The sequence below is a fragment of the Acinonyx jubatus genome, chromosome C2 (genome assembly GCF_027475565.1).
Source record: "Acinonyx jubatus isolate Ajub_Pintada_27869175 chromosome C2, VMU_Ajub_asm_v1.0, whole genome shotgun sequence".
NCBI classification, from domain to species: Eukaryota; Metazoa; Chordata; class Mammalia; order Carnivora; family Felidae; genus Acinonyx; species Acinonyx jubatus.
The window spans coordinates 6,354,932-6,370,932 of record NC_069384.1 but is presented as its reverse complement, the minus strand read 5'-3'; the positions used below and the strand labels follow the sequence as shown (position 1 = coordinate 6,370,932).

Here is a 16,001-nt window from a genome sequence, read left to right as displayed (position 1 = left end):
ACTTACTACTTTCACATGCAGTGCAGCCATTACCACTATCTGGTCCCAGAGCTATCATTTTATAAGACAAATTGTAACCTGTCAAAGCATTTTCAGTGAATTCTCTTGGTATAGCATACATGTAATATGGTGCCATACTTGTCTCTTGCTGTAAGTGGATAGACGTGAACCATGTGAACCTGAATCATGACACTACAGCCCAAGATCCTCAGCATGAGTCTCCTAAGAATATTGAATTTCTAATCCTTAAATGCAACAAATGTGTCAACACTCAAGAAATTTACTATCAATATAATACTGTTATGTAATACAGAATTCATACTGAAATTTCTCCTAATTTCTCAAATCTGCTTTATAGATTTTCTTGACTCCTAAAGCCGGGATCCAAATCAAGGCTCACATATCACATTTATACTTGTACTATTTTCTTAGTTTCCTTGTAACTTTATTTACTTATTGACTTAGCCTTTGTTGAAACTAAATGATTGAAGGATATGGATTTACTTCACAGACTGTTTCTTAATTTGAATTTGATTACTTCCTTGTGAGATTCAGGTTAAACTTTTTTTAACAGAAATACTAACAGGAAAATAAGGAAATTTCACTGTAGAGTCAATGCATTTATAGTTACAGGTCTATTCAGATTTTCTTCTTCTCTGTGCCAGTCTTCATAAGTGTTTTTCTGAGTATTTACCTGTTGCATCTTTATTTTCAAATTTCTCATATGGTCATTTAAGATATCCTCTTTTTAATGTCTGAAGAGTCTATAGAGATGCCCCCTTAACGCTGATAATGGTTACTTTTGACGTTTTTTTCTTCCTTCCTCAATCTTATACCAACATTTTCAGTCTTTCAAAGAACTTTTGACTTTGCTGATCCTGTTATGCTTACGTTTTCTATCCTTAATTTTTGTACTTCTCTCCCTAACTCATCCTCTATGGTTTCCTGTTATTTTTCTAACTTCCTGAGAAATACAGTGGATCACTGAATTTCACCTTTTTAAAATATATGCATTGAGAGTTATAAATTTCCCTTTCTGCACAGCTTCAGCTGTGTATTCGTAATCCAATGCCATGTAACAAATTACCCCAAAACGTAGCTACCAAAATCAATATATATTATCTCCCAGTCTCTTAAGGGTCAAGAATTCAGAGAAGCTTAGCTAGGTGATTACAGCTCAGGGTCTCACGAGGCTGCAGGAGATGTCCGACCAGCTTCCGAAAGGGCAGACTCCCTTGCCTCTGGCAGGAGACTTCAGGTGTTTGCCATGAAGACCTGTCCTTAAGGTTGTGAGTATCCTATCCAAACGACAGCTGACCTCCCTCAAGATAAGTGAGTCAAGAGAGTAAGGTCAACCCAGGGCACCTGGGTGGCTCAGTCGGTTAAGCATCCAACTCTTGATTTCAGCTCAGGTCATGATCTCATGGTTGTGAGCTCGAGCCCCACATCAGGCTCTCTGCTGAGTGCAGAGCCTGCTTGGGAGTCTCTCTCTCTCCCCTTCTCTCTCTGCCCCTCCCCTGCTCACACTCTTCCAGTCTCTCTCAAAATAAATAAACTTAAAAAAAAGAAAAAAGACATGTCCACGCTATTCGACATGGGGACTTATCGAGGGACATGAGTCCAGAAAGGCAAAAATCACCAAGCACCATCTTGGTGGCTGGCTATCGAATTCTACATTCCATGATAGATAAGAACCTAATATTTTCATTAATAATAAGTATTCACAAATTCTTATTGTGGTTTCTCCTTTGACACATGGGTTATTTAAAAGTATATTGCTTGGGGCACCTGGGTGGGTGAGTCAGGTAAACATCTGACTTTGTCTCAGGTCATGATCTCACGGTTCGTGGGTTCGAGCCCCACATTAGGCTCTCTGCTGACAGCTCAGAGCCTGGATCCTGCTTCAGATTCTGTGTCTCCCTCTCTCTCTCTGCCCCTCCCCCACTCATGCTCGCTCGCGCGCTCTCTCTCTCTCTCTCAAAAATAAACATTAAAAAAATTTTTTTACTAAAATAAAAGAAATAAAAGAATATTGCTTAATGTGAGGATTACTCTGCTATTAATTCTGGCTGTTAATAATTTCAGGCTTAATTCCACTACTGTCAGAGAATATATACTTAGGATTATTTCAGTATTTTCAAATTTGTTGAGAACTTGCTTAAAGGGTCAGAATGCCGACAGTAGTTATACAATAAACACCCCACTTACAGTTGTAAAGAAATGATACTGATATTATACACAATGTTTCGATGTGGCATCCAAGTCATTATTTATGTTGTTCAAAGCTGTGTTTCTTTTTTTATAATTTTTTTAAATGTTTATTTGTTTTTGAGAGAGAGAGAGACATAGTACGAGCAGGGGAGGGACAGAGAGAGAGGGAGACAAAGAATCCAAAGCAGGCCTCCAGGCTGTCAGCACAGAGCCTGAGGTGGGGCTCAAGCGCATCAACCTCAAGATCATGACCTGAGCCAAAGTTGGAACTCAACCAACTGAGCCACCCAGGCGCCTCTATGTTTCTTAAGAGTATAGACTGTTCATTCAATTACTGAGACAGACAGAGATGTTTTAATCTCCCACTATGATTATGGAGGTCTACTTTTCCCCATGAATTCTATTTTTGCTTTATGTATTTTGACTCCATGTTACTAAATTTAGAACTCAATCTTCTGTTTTTATCATTACAAATTGCCCCTGTTTACCTCTAAAAATAGTAATTTCCTTAAAGCCTATTATCTAATATTAGCATACTGTATCAGCATTCTTACAGTTAATGTTTATAACAGTTTCCCATCCTTTACTTCCAGCCTCCCCTTAGCCTCATAGCGCAGGCGGGGTTTTGTTTCTTAGTTATGTCTGAAGTCTGTCTCTCACTGGAACCACCTAATGCACTTGTACGTGAAGTGCTCGTGAACACACTGCTGTCTGCTGACAGCCTGGTAACATTCCAGCACTTCCCGACTTTCTTTTGCCCTCCTTTCTTGCCCTTTTTTTATTACTATTATTCCATATTTCCCCCCTATTGCTTGCTATACACCCTCTTACATTTCTTTCGCTATTTTAGAGATTACTAAATCCACCTTCATCTTAAGTCTTATGTAAACTTGTATTTTTCACTTCTCGACGCAAAGATGTCAGAATACTACGGGTACCTCCTGCTGACATACAAGCCCTATTGCTATTATTTGCTAGTTCGGCTGTCTCTATATTTTTAAAATTTTTTTAAATGTTTATTCATTTTTGAGAGAGAGATAGAGAAAGCGCGTGAGAGTGCGCGCACAAGCGGGGGAAGGGCAGAGAAAGAGAGACAGAATCCGAAGCAGGCTCCAGGCTCTGAGCTGTCAGCACAGAGCCCAATGCGGGGCTCAAACCCACGAACTTTGAGATCATGACCTGAGCTCAAGTTGGACGCCCAACCGACTGAGCCACCAGGCGCCCCAATTGTTTCTAGAGTTTTAAACCCATAAACCCTTAAACCCATATACTTGTTGTATACAGTTGGTGCTTTTTTCCATTTGTCTGCACTTTTTTTTTTTTTAAACTCTTCATTCGTCCTTGCATCTCCAAGCCTAGGATCACATTTCCCTCTCAGCCTAAAGAAGACTATTTAGAAATCCCCTGTTCCACTGCTGGGAGACTTCTGAAAATGTGTTTAGAGAGCTTCAGTGACAGATTTGATGGGTTCAGAACCCTTGATGGATAGTCACTGTCAATGATCACTTTATTAATTTTAAATAAACCCAAATATAAGATTATTTTTATGTCTTTATTTCATTAAAGCTCTCCACCCAATGTGGGGCTTGAACGCACGACCCCGAGACCAAGTTGCACACTCTACCAACAGAGCCAGCTTGTCACCCCCAACAGCACTTCAGAAAGATCACTTCTTGAGGCACCTGGATGGCTCAGTCAGTCAAGCATCTGACTTCGGCTCAGGTCGTGATCCTGCGGTTTGTGTGTTTGAGCCCCATGTTGGGCTCTGTGCTGACAGCTCAGAGCCCAGAGCCTGCTTCGCACTGTCTCTCCCTCTCTCTCTGCACCCCCCCTGCTCACGCTCTGTCTCTCAAAAATGAATAAACATTAAAAAAAAAAAAAAATAGAGCACTTCTTTGGGGTCACCAGAGTAGCTCAGTCAGTTGAGCATCCAACTCTTGGTTTCAGCTCAGGTCATGATCCCAGGGTCACGGGATTGAGCCCTGCATCAGGCTCCAGCACTGAGCACGGAGCCTGCCTGGGATTCCCTCTCTCCCCCCCCACTGCCACTGGTGTGTTCTCTCCCTCTCTAAGATAAAAAAAATAATAATAAAAAATAATAAAGAGCATTTTTTTTTGTCTATCGACTCCCACTGTTCTACTGAAAAGCTAATCATCAGCCTTACTGCTTATTTTTCCTTTTGGTTACCTTAAGATTTCTCTTTGGCTTTAAAAGGTTTATTGTGATGAAAGGGCACCTGGGTGGCTCAGCTGGTTAAGCGAACGACCCTTGGTTTCAGTTCAGGTCATGATCACATGGTTCGTGACTTCGAGCCCCACAGGGTTCTGCATAGACAGTGCAGAGCCTGCTTGGAATTCTGTCTCTCTCCCTCTCTCTCCGCCCTTCCCCTGCTTGCGTGCTCTCTCTCTCTCTCTCTCCCTCCCTCAAAAAATAAACTAAGTTAATTAATTAATTAAACCAAACACAAGTTTTCTGGCCACGTTCACTAGCTGCAGTTTTCCGTATGTTTATTCTGCTCAGGGTCCTTGGTGCTTCTTCAATCTGTGGCTCTATTTCTTCAGCGCATTTTGCAAACTTTGCAGCTCTTATCGCTTCAAGTGCAGCTCTGGTCCACTCTCTCTTGTCCTCTTGTTCAGGAATTCCAAGTACACATGGAATTTCCAGTTGCCGTAATTTTTTTCTATTCTAATTAGTTGCAAACGCAGCTACACATAAATTGTGTAGGTATTTCCAAAATATTTCCTCTCCAATCTTACCAGTGTGTCAAATACTCTACTAAGCTTTTCAGGCACCCCCAGTGGAATCGGCGAATGCCTTACAACTCAAGGCTCCTCTCTCTGCCCTTTCCTTACCTACCATATCTTGACGTTCTAAGTTCTTATTAGTGCCTCACATATTTCTTCACGAAAGCCACGGGCACCTGGGTGGCCCATTCCGTTGAGTATCCAACTCTTCATTTCAGCTCAGGTCATGATCCCAGGATTGTGAGACTGAGGCTTGCTTTGGGCCGGGCATGGAACCCACTTAAGATTCTCTCATTCTCCCTCTGCCATGCTTTCCTGCTCACACACTCTCGCTCCCAAATAAAATAATTTTTAAAATAAAAATAAACAGGGGCGCCTGGGTGGCTCAGTTGGTCAGGTGTCCAACTTCAGCTCAGGTCATCATCTCATGGTTTGTGACTTCGAGCCCCGCGTCAGGCTCTGTGCTGACAGCTCAGAGCCTGGAGCCTGCTTCGGATTCTGCGTCTCCCTCTCCTTCTGCCCCTCCCCTGCTCACGCTCTGACTCTGTCTTTCAGTAATAAATAAACGTTAAAAAAAAATTTTTTTTTTAATAAAAATAAGTAAATAAGTGAAAGAAAGCTAATCCAAACCAGCTATACATTATGTCTTTTCACTCCTGCAGAATGTTCATTTACTGTTCTTTCAGACAGACAAAAGGTTCTACCTCTGGTTCTACTAATACTAATGTTTTTGAGAATGTAAGTTATATCCAATGACACTACATGATGCTACCCTTAAGCATGTACACCAAAATACTGACAGTGACTACTTCTAGATGGTAAGATCATGGAGGCTTATTTTCTTATATGCTCATTTTTCTGCAAACGATATTACTTGTACACGTTTTCAATATAAATTGGAAGAAAAAAACCTTTACTGAAATTAAAAATGTTTTCTATATGCCAGTAACAACAGAGCAAAGAACATGAAAAAGATTAATAACTAAAACTGTGTACCTGTTTGACTGTGAACTTTGGTAACCACTGGCAAGCACAGATGACCTCTGATGTATAAAAGCTTACTACCACCCAGACTTCTCAGGTATATTCAGTAGATGATAACCACACGCGGCCCCATTACCAAAGAATGGGCCTCAGGAAAGACCAGAGCTCCACTTTCACAGTGCGGGACTCCATAATGGTTTTAGGACAGACACCAGCACAGAGTACTAGAAGTTTTCTCATTTGCTGCTATACTGCCTATAAATTCATATGAAATAACAAAACATTAACTGTGAAACACAGTCTTCTAGAAAACAATTACACTCCTTGCCTTAAAATAAATAGGTCCACCAAAATCTCGCTTAAATTTTCAAAATACAACACTATCCCGATTACGGTTGTCTTCATTCAAAAATAAGTTTCTTGTCTCTATCCTTCAAGAAAACTGACTGGAAGAGTTTAGGAAAAAATCTCTCTTGTCACAAGACTTCACACCAAATCTCTTTGGAGACCACTTAGCACAGAGCCTGGGTGAATTCATACCTGAAAATGGAACCAATCCCCCAGTTTTATCCAAATTCAAATCAGAAGCACCAATGTACCTTAAAAGGCCTCACAAGTCATTATCTCCTAACAAAATGTGATTTTCGAAATAATGACCCAAATGCACCATTTTCAGTTCCGAATGAACTAATGGAGCTAAGGCAGTATCGTCGATGGCTACTACAGAGACACTCCCAGACATTTCACACCTAGAAGAGCGTACACCTCAAGGTGATCAAGCCTTTGGATCAATGATCCTGAAAGTGTAGCCTGAAGAGGAGGAGGAGGAGGAAGAGAACCTGGGAACTTATTAGGAATGCCAATTCTCAGGCTCCACTTCCACCATTTTCAGTCAGGATCTCTGGCGGTGACGCCTAGCGATCTGTGCTTGAAACAAGGCCTCCACGTGATCAGGCCTACATTAAACAGAATTACTGCTCTGGATCCAACATCCAAGTTACAGGAAATACAAGGACATATTGAGCTGCTCTACAAGGATATAAGCAATAACAGCCAAACTGTGGGAACCCAACTCTTTCAACAGAGACACTTACTGTAAGGGTTTTAAAAGTTGGGCAAGGGAATGCAATTTGTTTTAAGCTTCTTTTTATCGACAGTAATTGTAAGGTATAGGTTTTGTCCGGTTGCTCAAAGTAACTCTATTTATGAGACAAATGGAAATCTGAACATGAAAAAAAGAAGTATGATGATGTTTTGGTTGTTTTTTTTTTTTAACGTTTATTTATTTTTGAGACAGAGAGAGAGAGAGGGAGAGAAAGCAAGCATGAGTGCGGGAGGAGCAGAGAGAGAGAGAGAGGGAGACACAGACTCTGAAGCAGGCTCCAGGCTCTGAGCTGTCAGCACAGAGCCCAACACGGGGCTCGAACTCACGAACCACGAGATCATGACCTGAGCCGAAGTCAGATGCTTAACCGACTGAGCCACCCAGACGCCCCTGGTTGTGTTTTTTAAAAAGAAATCCTCATCTTTTAGAAAGACATATTGAACTACTTACAGAAGATAGGATATGAAATCTAGGATCTGCTTTAGGTACAAAGTGAAGTGGTTGGGGAACAACTAGCCATGGGCACCTAGGGATTCATTATATGAGTCTACTTTGTGTATGTGCAAAATTAGCTTCCACAATAAAGTGAAAAAATTGTTTAAATATACTTCAACAAATTTAATCAACTCAGCAAAATCCACAGGTTTTGAAGTAGAAAAATCAGGGTGCCCAGGTGGCTCAGTTGGTTGAGCGTCCAACTCTTGATTTCAGCTCAGGTCATGATCCTAAGGTCATGAGATCGAGCCCCACATCGGGCTCCGCAATGAGCATGGAGCCTGCTTAAGATTCTTTCCCTCTCTCCCTTTGTGCCTCTCCCCCACTCACACACTCTCTCTCAAAGAATAAAAAATAAAGTAGGAAAATCATTAATGTAGCCTCGGGTTTGTAAGCGACACTCCCCCAGTTCAATAGTAAGCCTAAAAGAAGCAATACGTCATCCATCATGCCTTCCTGTAAAGCTCTAACTGCATTAGACATTACATCACCCTTCCAAGAGTCATGGAGGTATGATTAATTACATTTCTCTTGGTTACTAAAACAGATCACACAATTGCTAAGCATCTTACTATTTGTCACCTCTGAGGAGAAAGAGTTTCAAAAGAAAAGGAGATCATATACATATATGCACACTGAACCTAGTTTACCTGTAAAGATGTGATTGACCCCGTGTGTCCTTGGAGCACAGCGACCGGGGCACAAGTTCTCAAGCACCACACTCTGATGATCTTATCACAGCTCCCTGCAGCGATCATCGTATTCTCATAGTTGACCGCCATATCTGAAATTTCTGCAGAATGACCTCTTAATGTGGATAATAGGCGGCCATTGTGTGTTGACCAAATCTTCACCAAACAATCATCTGAACCCTAAGAAAAAATATACCCCAAAATAAATGTTAACACAGCAAGTCCTTTACAGCAGTTTAAAAAATACCACTTATATGTCACTTAAATTAAGTATCTATAACTCCTCTTCCCAACTGTAGAATACTCTATAAATTATGAATCTTACAGTCAGAACACTTACGGAACAATAGTTCTTTTCTTCCTCAAATCACATCTACATAAAAATACTGTGAAGTTTTCATTTCTGTGGACCAGACCACATTATAAATACTATTTTCCCAAAATTGCCTGCCAAATAATGAGCCCAACCAAAAGTTCACCACTCACAATTTCACTTAACAATGGTTAAATGTCAGTTTAGCTCACATCAAGCTAAATAATTTGATACACGTTAGGACAGATATACGGATCACAGGCTGAGTGGAAATCCCAAAAACAATTAAAAAATAATGGGACTAGCACCCTCATTCTAAATAACCAGACAACAGAGTCTCAAATCTGTAGCACCAGCCAACACCCATCTAACTCAGCCCACTTTTGAGTCTCTACTCCGAATCTTGCAACTGAAAAAGGAAACTTAAATTTGTGACCCCTTATAATTTTCCCTTAAAATATTAAAATGGTAAATTAAATTACAAATATTTATGTATAGTTTTATAATAATTGTAAAATACTCTTGCAGTATTCAAGTAATCAATTTCTCTGTATCAATGAGTAATCGATGTGAGTATGAATCACCTGTAGAGATTTAGATTTTTATGGAAGTTTTTTGGTTTGTTCTGGTTATTAGACATACTAGAAACATCATTAGCAGGTCTAGAATAGGCTGGAGGGGAAGTATTAGGCGTGTATATTTTTAAGATCCTTGACAATCAGGCCCATGAACCACAGCTCTACATCAATGTCTCACCAACACCTTAAAGGCCTAGCTACCTGCATCTGAGTCACTTGGGCTACTTAATAAAAATGCAAATTCATGGGCCCCGCATCAGACCCATGGAGTCAAAATCCCTGAGAATAGGAAGCATAGAACCTACATGTTTTAGAAGATTGCCTAGATGATTCTAACCCACACGCAAGTGCTCCAGATTGATACCAAATGGAGTTTAAAACATTAACTCACTGTAAAGATTCTATGTCCTGTCCTATCAAATGCTACACAGTAAACAGCAGACAGATGTCCGAGAATCCTTCTGTGCATTTTGATGTGCTGATACATGGTTCCTGGAAATGCTGTGCTAAAAGTGGAACACCCTGTGAGTTGTTTTCCTCGATGTATCTCCACTAGGAAATAAAAACAATGAAAATGGTTAAGGAAGAGCCAATATGTAAAAAAACGAAAAACTCCACAACAATTTCTAGAGGTCACAGAACCTATGTTCCAGAAATCCTAAGGACAGACACAAGTTTCTCCCCAATTCTGTTTTACTATAATCACTATTAAGGGCTTATTGCAACAAGATTGTCTTTCATTAATTTTTATTGCGTTTAGGAATAACTTCAGGAAAGCCACTTTGGAAACTGGTACTCATCACTACTGAAACACTACTACCAGTATTTCCTTTTAAATTTTAATAGAGCAGTTACAAAACTGGTCAAGAAAGTAAAAAGACTGTTTCGCTCATCTGAAAAGGCAAGCTCACTCACCAAGACTTGGTGGGGAACCATAATTCACCGGCATTTCGGGAGGTCTTCCTCTGTGAAGAGCAGCAAAGGCAGAGCCCTTCCAAACTGTGTGCCTGCAGTCTTTAAAACGAATTTTAGATACACATAAAATCTTGAAAGTTAACCCCAAGAAAGATTTTATAGAATACTTACGTATATTGTAATAAACTGTTTATTCAAAGTTGTACCAACTAATATACTTTAACAGAAAAGCCCTAGAGGTTTATTAGACTATTTCTGAAGGGGAAAAAAAATGAAGACATCTCAGATACAACAACAACAACTAACATCAGCGTAGCACTTTACAATTTACAAAGTGCGTTCCACGTACATGATCTCATTGAATCCTCACAACAACCCTGTGAGGTAGGTATGATCGCCAATGTACAAGTGAGGTAACTGAGGCTCAAAGGTTCCAGGACCTTGAAAGAGATCCGCTGCAAGTGGTTAAGTCTACATGGACCATACAACCAGATCACTGGACTTCCGAGTCCTATTCAATGCCAAGTAAGTTTTTATTTTGCCATGCAGAATCATACCACACAGTATTAGTGATACGAGATCTTAATCACAACTGATCCAACTTTCCAAAAAATGGAAATTTTTGTAAGAAAAATTGGATCTATATGAAAATCCTTAAAACGTTAACGGAGTTTTAAAATTAATTTTGGCCAATATTACCATGACTTTAATCTCCCTAGGAAATACGGACAAAATCAAATGCCTTTCCTCTTGTTTTGGGATCATGGATAATCCTTTACACAAGAGCACGCATGTAGGATCTGGGAGTCTGAACACTCATTCTCAAGTCCCGTCCCTCTTTGACCTATCGGCAAATACATACGAAGACATCTGCCCCCCCTAGAGGAGAGAGCAGCAGAGCACAGATTACGCTGGGCCAGAAATCAGCTTCTTCACAAGTGAAAGAGGAAGGGAAGGAAGGCATCACAGAAACCTCTACTGAGCCTCGGGTGCCCCAACCTAACACGCATGTTACGTTTTACATGAATGGATTCATCGCCACCATCATGACCAAAGAGCGGTTACAAGGCATCCTCTCGTGACACTAGTACAAAACAGAGAGATACGGACCCTACCCTAGGGCAGCTGGCTCAAGTCTCTTCTAAGGTCTGCCGGTTCTAAAGCAGTGCTCATCACAAAACAACACGGAGCTTGACACAAGTAAAGAAAACAAAGGGAAACAGGCCATTTGGGGCAACTACTACATAACAGCCTAAAATAGAATAATTACAAGGTGAATAGGAACACAGAGAAGGGAGAGTAAGAACAGTTTCCTGAGCCAAGCCACAGTGTGGCAGGGCCACAGAGCACTAAGAAATGACTAAGGGCGACAAAGCGGTCTGGCATGGAACCAAGAAGGAGGGTTGTTCTTTCTCAGTCAAGCTTTGTACTGGTGGCACACCTAAGAGGTGGCATCACATCAGCAACAGATCTTAAAGATAATCACGGGGGACGAACTGGACGGATGCTCAGGATCCGAAGAGCCAACATTCTTGCCCATCAGCAGTTAGGCCACGTTGTATACATAGATCATATCACATACATGTACTTAGTCTAAGTGATTTATACCAAGCTAACAGGAGAAGAACAACAATTCCAAACATTTTGCTACCACATAACTTTGCAAAAAAATTAAATTGGTGAAAAAAGAACCATGCAATTGTACATTTTTGGTGCTTGTTTTCAAACTGCTCCCAAATTTAGAAAATCACTTCCCCTTATAACAAAGGGCTTTCGGAATCTAAATACCAAATAAAATACTTCTAGCATTTAAAGAGTTTATTAGACATATACAATTACATTCAGTAAAGTTATAAGTGAGCTACAAAATAGAAAATTAAGAACTCACATCAAGAAAACCTCAAACACATCTCAGAATAAATTCAAGCTTTTTCGCTTAACATCTATACCTTTGTCATTTTTTTAATGCAGAAGAACCCATTAAACACTTACGTAGTAAAATTCAATGTCTATGCTAAATGCAGAGAATTTTATAGTCCACAGCATGGTTTATAGTTACATATCGCCTTTCTTCCACAATGCTTACATTACTTCACAATTATAATTATCATTAAGCTACAAAGCAGAACACTTCTTCAAATTAAGGTACCTTTTGCTGTACGTAGCAAAGACTGCCTTCCTGCACCAAGTAAAGAAGTGACTCTTGAAATACTGGGTGGAATTTCTTTATCCAACATGGGACCAATGCGCTGGCAGATTTGCAACAGATGATCAGGAGCCACATGCTTATTGGACAAGACCTAATTGGAGAGCAAGTTTTTTAAACATTATTTACAATAGCATCAAAAAACATTAAACAGCCAGGGGTAAGTGTGACAAAACATGTGAGAAACATGTACAACGAAAACTATAAATCACTGCTGAGAGACATTAAATAAAGAGCAAACTCATCTGTAGGTTCAAAGCCATCCCAATCAAAATCCAAGCAGGCTGTCTTGTAGAAACTGATTATTTTATTCTAAAATTCACATTCAAATGTAAGGCGCCTACAAAAGCCAAAGCAGCTTTAAAAAAATACAAAGTTGAGTTATGAAAATAATATCTGACTTCGGGAATCGTTATGTAAGGACAACTGATTTCTGACAAAAGCACAAAGGAGAAAAGATCATCTTCTCAACAAATGGTGCTGGAACCACTGGATATCCATTTGCCAAAAAGGTTTCTCTTTTAATGAACTTTGATCCATACATCACACCATAAACAAAAACTATCTTAAGACAGATCACGTACCTAAATGTATAATCTAAAACTGCAGAACTTATCACAGAAAACCCTGGAGAAAATCATGACCTGAGGTTAGACAAAGATTTCTCATATGACAACAGTCATACAATCCACACAGCAACCAGCCCATACACTAGACCTCATCAAAATTAACAGCTTCTGTTTTCGTCAAAAGAGCGTGAATACAACAACCCACAGACTGAAGGAAAACGTTTGCAAAGCATATTATCTGATAAACGACTTGCATCTAGAATCTAAAAAAACTCTCAACACTCAATTATAAAAAAAAAACAAAAAACTAACTTTTAAAAACAGGAGAAAGATTTACACAGACCATCAAACACACATACACACACTCTAAAGATGCGCAGCACCATTCATTGGTAACAAATTGAAACCATAATGAGATATTACTACACACCTGTTAGAATAGCTAAAATCAAAAGGACCAGACCAAGATTGGCAAGAACGTGGAGAAACTGCTGGTGGGAACGTACAATAGCACAACCACTTTGGAAAACAGTTGGCCACTCTTCCCATAGGCAGCCTGGGGTGATCTTTGAAAATGGTTCGCTATTCACTTGACCCAGGAAACCCTACATAATCACACAAATCAAGAGGCTCAAATCCCTGTGTTCACTTCAAGGACCCAGGGGAAACTCCCCAGGCCATCGAGGGTATGTGTATCCAAAGGACACCACCTTAGAGAAGCAATGTATGCCCTTCCATCACTGCCATTGTAGAGCTGATAGGTGCACCCAGGCCACACAGTGGGGCTGGACACAGAATCAGTGGTCCAAAAAGAGCGCTCAATTTTTAGTGAACATGCTTAAAAATGCAGAGTCATGCTGAACGTAAGGATGTAGATGATCCTCTGGTCATTGAGCACATCCAGGTAAACAAAGCCTGCAGGACGCAGTATAGAGCTTACAGGGCTCATGGTCAGATTAACCCATAGATGAGCTCTCCCTGCCACACTGAGACGATCCTTACTAAAAGGGCAGACTGCTCCTAAGCTGGAAGAGGAAGCTGCAAAGACAGAAAAGATATCCCAGAAGAAAATGAAGAAACAAAACTTACAGCCTGGGAGTAAATTCTATATAAAATAAATGCAAATAAAAATTAAAAAAAAAAAGAGAGAGAGAGAGATAGAAAACAGTTGGGCAGTTTAATAGCACATATACCTACCGTATTAACCAGCTATTCTATTCCTAGGTATTTACTCAAGAAAAAGAAAAGCACATGTTCATACTAGAAGTCTGTACATGCACATGGCCCTGCTACATCTGGCCGCGGGAACAAAGGGCTGTTCTCTATAAACGTCTAAGAGAGTGCCTCCTGCAATTAACCGGTTCACCCATGCCTGGGATGGGCAAATGGCTACTCAAACGCTTAAACTGGCCCCCAAGTACAGCCCAGAGACAAAGCAAGAGAAGGAGAAGAGACTGTTAGTCCAGGCTGAGAAGAGAGTGATCAGGAAAGGGGATGTCCCCTCCAAGAGGCTGCCTGTCCTTCGAGCTGGGGTTAATACTGTCGCCGCCCTGGTGGAAAGCAAGAAGGCTTGGCAGGTAGCGACTGCACGCGAGGTGGATCCCAGTGAGTGGGCTGTCTCCCTGCCTGCCCTGTGTCCGAAGACGGGGGTCCCTTACCGCGTTATCAAGAGGAAGGCCAGCCTGGGGTGTCTGGTCCCCAGGAAGACCGGCACCACTGTCACCTTCCCACAGGTTAACTCAGAAGAAAAAGGAGCTCTGGCTAAGCTGCTGGAAGCTATCGGGACCAATGACAATGACAGATACGATGAGACCCGCAGTCACTGGGGAGGCAACATCCCGGGTCCAAAGTCAGTGGCTCGCATCGCCAAGGTGAAAAAGGCGAAGCCTAAAAAAACTGGCCCCCAAACTGGGCTAAGTGGACACCATTATATTTTCTGTACAGAAAAGTAATTAAAAGTTCTTTAAAAAAAAAAAAGTTTGCACATGACTGAAACATCTTTCTTGTTAAGATCCCAAAAGTGGACACACCCAAATGGCCACTAACAGGTCACTGGATATACACGTTACGGTGCATCTGTAAAATGGAACACTATCCGGTACTAAAAAAAGAAACATATGTGACACATTAATAACACGTGATGACATGGATGAAATCTCAAAATTATGCTGAAAGAAGCCAGAAAAAGAGTACATGTTGTATGGTTTTATTTACACAAAACTCTAGAAAATGCACATTAATCTACAGTGACAGAAAACAGATCAGACGTTGCTGGGGGCAGGGAGCAAGAAAAGCAGGTATTACAGATGGGTTCTTCAGTGTCACACGCATCCAAAGTCATCAACCTGAACCTTTATAAATGTGTGTTTAAGTCAATTATACTTCAAAACAATAAAAACACAAAAGCTACCGTGTAAGTTAAACTCATGAAGAGGCCTCATGACACCTGATCTGAATGTATCTGTCCTAAACTTTAACACTGCATTAAGGTTCCTCAATCACGAGATGACGTTTCTCAACTGTGACGTCACCAACGTGTGAGCAAAGACAAAGTGCTGCTCTGGACAGTGCATGTGTGCAGAACACACAGTACTCCTGGCTCCCTTCCATCCATGCCGACAGCATTCCCCATGCCGCACAACACCAGCAATGCCCCATACATTTTCAAACTCCTGAGAAACCCTGCCCCAAAGAAAACCTGAAACATAGTTCAAGATCTCACTTCTGGTTCTTATGCATTAACTCAAATATAAAACAAGCCTGGATTCGGGGCGCCTGGCAGGCTCAGCCAACAGAGCATGTGACTCTTGAGTTCAAGCCCCGCAGTGGGTGTAGAAATTACTTACAAATAAATATTAAAAAAAAAAAAAAGCCCAGATTCAATATAAAGTTTTTGTTCATAAGCACTAGTGACAGAAGAGGCTAAATAAAGTATCTTCAACTTTTCAACATGACTTATGTTTCCTACCTTGACAGATATCCCAAGGCAAAACCCCAAAGACCTATCAAAGCTCAGGTAGACATCAAAGTGTTTCATAATACTAATTAGCACTCTTGTGCTTCAAAGTGTCAGCACGTAGAAGTTCCAAATCTATTACAGATAATTAGCTCATCATGGGAAGGGAAAGAAAGATAGGAGGAACTAGAAGGTAACTCCAACAGGGCCAAGAAAATCACAGATCTAAGAA

The 16,001-nt window shown here is 40.7% G+C and overlaps 1 protein-coding gene across 1 annotated transcript in view; it reads right to left on the bottom strand.

Moving 5' to 3' along the window:
* Positions 1-16,001, bottom strand: part of BRWD1 (bromodomain and WD repeat domain containing 1) — a 130,192-nt gene that overhangs the window by 94,917 nt on the left and 19,274 nt on the right. Inside the window, exons 5-8 of the mRNA XM_027041600.2 lie at positions 12,188-12,338; positions 10,039-10,137; positions 9,515-9,675; positions 8,191-8,412 (exon numbers count right to left, since the gene is read on the bottom strand). Coding sequence (XP_026897401.1) covers positions 8,191-8,412; positions 9,515-9,675; positions 10,039-10,137; positions 12,188-12,338 — 633 coding nt within the window. The remainder of the gene's footprint in view (positions 1-8,190; positions 8,413-9,514; positions 9,676-10,038; positions 10,138-12,187; positions 12,339-16,001) is intronic.